General features: G+C 42.6%; 2 protein-coding genes across 3 annotated transcripts in view; both read left to right on the top strand.

The window, feature by feature from the left end:
• LOC123983460 (casein kinase I-like) overlaps positions 1–490 on the top strand; it is a 7,674-nt gene extending 7,184 nt beyond the window's left edge. The window contains exon 10 of the mRNA XM_046069717.1: positions 399–490. Within this exon, the coding sequence (XP_045925673.1) occupies positions 399–490 (92 nt within the window). The remainder of the gene's footprint in view (positions 1–398) is intronic.
• On the top strand, positions 477–6,328 carry LOC123982874 (casein kinase I-like). Of its 2 annotated transcripts, XM_046068804.1 has the most exons (10): positions 489–620; positions 1,905–2,133; positions 2,264–2,434; positions 2,563–2,711; positions 2,835–3,033; positions 3,119–3,264; positions 4,591–4,645; positions 5,012–5,223; positions 5,816–5,942; positions 6,062–6,328. In XM_046068804.1, the coding sequence occupies exons 1-7, from the start codon at positions 522–524 to the stop codon at positions 4,621–4,623; spliced, it is 1,026 nt and encodes a 341-aa protein (XP_045924760.1). In that variant the 5' UTR covers positions 489–521; the 3' UTR covers positions 4,624–4,645; positions 5,012–5,223; positions 5,816–5,942; positions 6,062–6,328. The 2 variants fall into 2 exon arrangements, with proteins under 2 accessions (XP_045924761.1, XP_045924760.1); XM_046068805.1 differs by having other exon boundaries at positions 477–620; positions 5,012–5,942.
• The last annotated feature ends 141 nt before the right edge of the window (positions 6,329–6,469 follow it).

Here is a 6,469-nt window from a genome sequence, read left to right as displayed (position 1 = left end):
ATGTTGTACATTATAACAAATTAGCAAATTTATAGCAAATTATAACAATACACCTGCACCTTGTCCTTTTTTAGTGATCATAATAAAGCTATTATTATTATAAGTCACAATTTATTTGTATAGAACTTTTCAATACAGGTAACAAAGTGCTTTACAACAATCAATGTAAAACAAAGTCATATAAAGACAAATTAAATAAGAGGCAAAGAATGCGCAAAAAACATTTAGGAAATGTATCAATGGTCAAAAAAGATCTCTGCTTAAAGTAATGGATAAATGATTTTACAAACACATAAGTCATGTAAACGTCCATCTTCTGCAATAGTTGCAGTAGTAATACAAGTACAAATTGTGAAAATCAATGAAAATAGTTGGATAATAATCCGTATCTACCCTAGAGTGTCAACCCTGTGGTATTATGCACTGTTCTTTTTCCCAACCCTCCGATCCCCCTTCCTCCCCTCCCAACAGTGGGAATCCCGTCTATTAAGTGGTGCGGGGCGGAAGGCGACTACAACGTTATGGTAATGGAGCTGCTGGGCCCCAGTCTGGAGGACCTGTTCAACTTCTGCTCCCGCAAGTTTAGTCTGAAAACAGTCCTGCTGCTGGCCGACCAGATGGTGAGAGAGACTGACTGACTCCAGTCAACACTGTAAAACATAATAGTGCATCAGGGTTTTTTCTCAGATTCAGTACTTGCCGCACTGTCCCTGCAAAGAAAGTAATTACTTTAAGAGCCCTCTGAAGAGCACTGTTGGATCAGGGTTCGCTGAGTCTTTATAAAGAGGTTAATCAAGGCACCCAAGGCTAAAAAACAACAGATAAACAGTGATGGTTATAGAGAATGGACACATTCAAATACGCAATTCCAGTTGTCTAAATTTGCACCTTTGATGGCACATAATGCACTGATGTCGACCTCAGCCTGGGAAGTTACACAGATTTCAATAAATGCATGTGGCTATTTTTAGACTAGAACTAAATGGATGATTTGAAATGGGAGAATAATTCTCATCTAAGCCTCTAGAAGCTCGTTTCCTGACTCGAGACAAAGCTTATCCACTCACTATCTCCCACCAGTCAGCTCCTCTATAAAAGCAAGTTCCAATCTAGGACATGGAAGCTCCTCCGCAACACGGTCTAATCCTTGTCGCAGAGGTCAGCCTGTGGTGTCTTTTATGAGCCTCCTTAATCCCTCATGTGTCATTCTTTAGTCTACCACTGGCACATTTGTTCTTTTGTCCCATTTTCTCTTGGCCACTTTGACCTGTTTTCCTAATCGCTCTATCTCCTCTTCTCTCTTCTCTTAAGTGGCAGTAACTAAGATTTTAACTGTCCCATAACATAAAATGACCTCTATATATCTGCAGACAATCTGACAGGATTATTGATCCATACCAATGACCTCTAATGTTATTTCAGTGGACAATGAGACTTGTGACCTTTAAAGTCACAAGTTACAGTACACTACCAATCAAGAGCAGTAAAGGTAACCGATTATCTGAAAAGGAGTAACTGTTTGCCAGACGTTCAGATCAAAGTGTTTACTAATCTGAAAACCGGAAGAAAGAAAGATTCAAATTTTTGTATTTTCAAACATTAGATCAGTCAGTTTTTCTGTATATAGCATAGATTAAAGAACCATACCCATAATTCAGGACACTTGATGACATTTGATTTATTATAGGGCAATTAAGGGCAATCTTTTAAGGAGTCATGTTCAAGTCTCTGTATATTGACTGTCTTAGCATACTGACATGATAGGACGCGGGGCACTAAACCTAAAAACTCAAACTATTCTCTTATGAATTGCATTTCTTTTGTTAATTGGCTCCAACATGCAAGACCACTAATACTCTGCTTTAATCCCAACTAAATCATGTTCCCCTCTCCCTCCGTTCCAGATCAGTAGGATCGAATACATCCACTCCAAGAACTTCATCCACAGAGACGTGAAGCCTGACAACTTCCTGATGGGGCTCGGCAAGAAGGGCAACCTGGTCTACATCATCGACTTTGGCCTGGCCAAGAAATACCGTGATGCCCGAACGCACCAGCACATCCCCTACCGTGAGAATAAGAACCTTACCGGCACCGCCCGCTACGCCTCTATCAACACCCATCTGGGCATTGGTAAGACAGCATACAAGCTGCCTTCCCCTATCACCTTCTACGTCTTCCTTTTCTTCTTCTCCTCTTTCAAACCTTTTTTTTCTTCCATTTCACTCTTTACTCTCTCCCCATTTGGTCTGTTCCACCACAGAGCAGTCGAGGCGAGACGACTTGGAGTCTCTGGGCTACGTTCTCATGTACTTCAACCTGGGCTCTTTGCCCTGGCAGGGGCTCAAGGCTGCCACCAAGAGGCAGAAGTATGAACGCATCAGTGAGAAGAAAATGTCCACCCCAATCGAGGTGCTCTGCAAGGGATACCCCTGTAAGGAAAGAGAAACATATACTGATAACAGTAGAAAGTTTAAAGGTTTTTGCAATATTTCAAAAAGGTTCAACACCTTACCTGTTTTTGCGTGAAAGCCACTTCTCCTTCTCTCTTGTGTTTCCCAGCTGAGTTCTCCACTTACCTGAATTTGTGTCGCTCCCTGCGGTTCGATGACAAGCCAGACTACTCATATCTGAGGCAGCTCTTCAGGAACCTTTTCCACCGACAGGGCTTCTCCTACGACTACGTCTTTGACTGGAACATGCTGAAGTTTGTGAGTGGCTCCTCCACAATTCACACCACTGTGAGCGACATGCTTTTGTGAGCTAGCTCCAGCTCGGAAGTTCAAAAGCCTTTTCTGTTATGCTCATGTCTGTATTGTTCCTCTGCGTTTCAGGGGGCCAGCAGGAACGCAGAGGATGGAGAGAGGGAGAGGAGGGAGGGAAAAGAGGGAGAGGAGCGAGCAGGAGGAGGCCAGAGAGGAGCTGGAGGTCGAGCTTTGCCGCCTGGTCCGAACCCTTCAGCAGCCAACAGAGTCAGGAACGAGGCAGATGCTGCTCCCTCGAACCCGGCCACACGTGGGGTCCAGCAGTCAGGTCAGGATGATGGTTGTCGTTTTAGATGTTTGGAAGTAACTGTGAGATGCAGCTGTAACAGAATGAAGGCTTTGTGTGTGTGCAGGTAACCGGTCTCCTCAGGCGGGGAGAGCAGAGAGAGCCGAGCGAGAGAGGAAGGTGGCCATGAGGCTCCACCGCGGGGCCCCCGCCAACGTCTCCTCCTCTGACCTCACCGCACGCCTTGACCAATCGCGCATCACTGCGTCGCAGGTAGGAAGATTATGGCTTTACAGGTTCAGAGAGGCTTTGTTGTGAAGGGAGTTGCTGCATGTTTTATGCGCATCAGTTGCTTCAGGTGAGTGTTTTCTTATTCATTAGGAAATGCATTCAGAGTGAGGTGGCTGTTCATAGGCCACTATAGTCCCCTTTATCACATGTTGCATGTGCAGTTGACATGGTTTAGATTTAATGCTGTTTCAAACGTTCATGTTTCCCAGATGCTATCTTAATGACTTTGGTGATCCCCTGACTTTCCAGGATGTGCCCCTGAAATTCACATTTGTATGTTCTTTAATTTGTCAAATACCTTGCTTTATGACCAAACACCTACAACACGAAACACATCCCCATCAGCCTCAGCTGTGCTAAAATGGTAGTATACTAACACGCTAAACTAAGACGGTAAACATGGGAAACATTGTACCTGTTTAGCATCAATATGTTAGCATTGCCAATGTCAGCAGCAGATAATGCTCTCTTTTCTTATGCAGCATGAATTGCTTTTTTTTGTGAATAAAATGGATCAGAAGGATTTTGATTACCTTGCACTGCTGACATTGCTGGATTATCTGTTATGTTTGCCACTCATGTTGATACAAATTCATAAGTCATGATGGCAAATTGGAAATACTGGACCATTCAAACATAATCTACTCATAATTACCACTACCGAGATATTGATGTGAAGAGTTTTTGTTACTGTGCAGTTTAAGTCTGGCACAATATAAACACAGAATAGACTAATCCACCAAGGCGGGCCCCTTGTGCCCATAAGCCTCTTTTATAATTTGTAATTGGACTCTCTCCAATGCTCCTCTATGTAACGATCACGTCTGCATCCTGCAGTAATGTCAGCAGCCATTCTAAATATCCAGACTGATTGCGCTCTGTCTTTACGTCACTATTCAAAGAATCTTGCATGCAACGAAATATTTTGGTTTAGCAGATGTTCCCCATTCAAATAGATACAATCTCAATTTACACTGTGCACTCTGAATTTGCATAAATTAACTATGATGTAGACAACACAGGGACATTTGCATATTATCTTCTTATGATCTTGACAGTGGTTGATAGTTCAGTTCTATTCAGTAGCTTTCCACTGATTGCACCAGTGAATAAAATGGCTTTGTGGTGGTTTTCTGCTCTTCCTGTTCCACACCTTTAGTCAGTTTGTTTTCTTTGTGAGTAGAGCCGTCATCAGATTTTTTGTCTTTGCGTGAGGAAAACCCCAGCCACATACAGAATACAGTGTATTTTTCAGATGTCTGTCTTCTCCCTTTGATTCAAGCTTCTCGTCTTTCCCTCCACACTCAGGTCAGCGTGCCGTTTGAACATCTGGCAAAGTGAGTTCCTCCTGGCCGGCCTGCAGGTCAGTGGCAGTGGTATGGACATGTCACACACACACACAAACTCCCACCCTCCATATCCAGGTAAAGAAATTGTTGATATTCAGCAGTAATTCAAAGCAGTAATGATGAACAAAAAATTGTACACATTATGAAGCAACTCAAAGAAGTGAAGTTGTGCTCAAATAGCCAGAGCAAAATGAGGAAAATGTAACATTTGCTTTAATCTCTCTTCAATTCTAAAAATACATTTTTGAAAAAGTGAAAAGTAAATTAAGAAGTTGGCATTTTTCCTGTAGAGTGAATGTTGCTCTTCAATGCAGTTTTATTCATACATAAACCACAAAAGTGACATTTCTTTTCCTTCTTTTGTGTGTTGTTTTGTTCAGCAGCTGCAGGGTACCAAGTAGCCCGAACTTTTCAAATGGATGAATGAATACATGAATGAGTGGAGGAGGGCAGGAGGAGGCATTGCAGGCCCTTAACGGGGGGGATCGAGGCCATCCGTGTGTCTGTCGGTATGCTGTGTGAACACTGGTGACCAGGAAGAGCACCGAGATGATAGAAACCCATGGGACAAATACGCTCTTGGCTGGAACTGGTTGGTACTGCTTTTCGGGTGTGGCCGGAGGGGGGGAGGTGGGTGAAACAACACACAGGTGCCGCCCCTTCTTCACTCATATTCACCTGCCCATTGACTCAGAGGCTCAACTTGCAAAAAACAAGGTGCACAATGGACTAAATTTCAGTTATTATGTGGTTCACACCTGAGATTAAATTTTAAATAAAATCCACTATAAACCTGCTAACGTTTGAGAGCTACATCCGCTGCTTATGGTGTTCTTGATTATTAATAAATATGTAAACAACCATGGAGACGAACACAAAACTAAAGTGTATCCAGGCCTGTAATAATTGAGCCAGGGGAATGCTTGAAAATGGGCCATTCACTGCAGTCGATTTGTGGACGGGAGCAAGGCTGCTTTTTGTCAATACATGTCGGTGTCTGTCTGTGTGTTACTGTCTTAAGTGTTTGTTTTGCCTTTAGCTTTGCTATAGGGTGTGTGAGGAAAGGAGGGATGCAAATGTAACTGTTGATGAATTGAATTACCCATGAGGTATAACTTGAGGATTAGTCCCAAATTAAAACATCCTCTTCTTCAGCACACTTGTTCCTGTCTTACCTTTGATAGGAAAAACATGCTCATTGAATGTGAAAAGAGAAGGAGGAGGTTGAAGACTGCTTCGAGTGCAGAACAGAGGGGAGAGTCATGAGGATTGTATGATATGATAAAGCCTTAGTCCAGCTTGTAACTCCAGGTATGAAAAGACTTGAGAAAGTTATAAGATCTTGGTGGTGAACAAGGCTGGTGTTACATTTGCTTTCCCCCCCGTTTTATAATACATGTAAAATGTGTTGTGGTATCTTTTTTTTCCAGAATGTCACAGATTGTTTAAAGATGGGGCTGGAGAGAAGAAAAGTACTGTTTGCTCCCTGACAGCCCTTAGGGAGGCAAAAAAGACCCGTTTACCTGTAACCTTTAGAGTCTGCCAGAACCGTGTGTTTTGGTTTCCACAGTGGCAGGCAATGACAGAAAGGTTCTTGTTAATATTTCAAGGAGTGTTTTGACCCGGGCCTGTCAGGACAGACGCACATCACTGATGAGAGGGAATGAGCTGTCTGATGTCCTGTACATTTCTTTACCTTGCTTCAACTTTATTACTATGATATTTGTGTATATTTTCTGAATCAATAAAGATATACACAGCTTATACAGACTTCTGATGTTCTTTTTTGGGTATTTTGTCTTTATTTGACTGTGGAGATCATGAACTGTATATGATGG

Source organism: Micropterus dolomieu, linkage group LG14 (assembly GCF_021292245.1).
Source record: "Micropterus dolomieu isolate WLL.071019.BEF.003 ecotype Adirondacks linkage group LG14, ASM2129224v1, whole genome shotgun sequence".
In the NCBI taxonomy this organism is placed as follows: Eukaryota; Metazoa; Chordata; class Actinopteri; order Centrarchiformes; family Centrarchidae; genus Micropterus; species Micropterus dolomieu.
The sequence above is the reverse complement of the archived record's forward strand: the minus strand, read 5'-3'. Positions and strand labels throughout refer to the sequence as shown.

Bases quoted from the DNA above. Each gene is read 5' to 3' on its own strand.
- LOC123982874 (XM_046068805.1), top strand. From the start codon at position 522: ATGGTAATGGAGCTGCTGGGCCCCAGTCTGGAGGACCTGTTCAACTTC. The intron at 2,134-2,263 runs GTAAGACAGCAT...GTTCCACCACAG, and splicing joins CAACACCCATCTGGGCATTG to AGCAGTCGAGGCGAGACGAC. The intron at 2,435-2,562 runs GTAAGGAAAGAG...TGTGTTTCCCAG, and splicing joins GCTCTGCAAGGGATACCCCT to CTGAGTTCTCCACTTACCTG.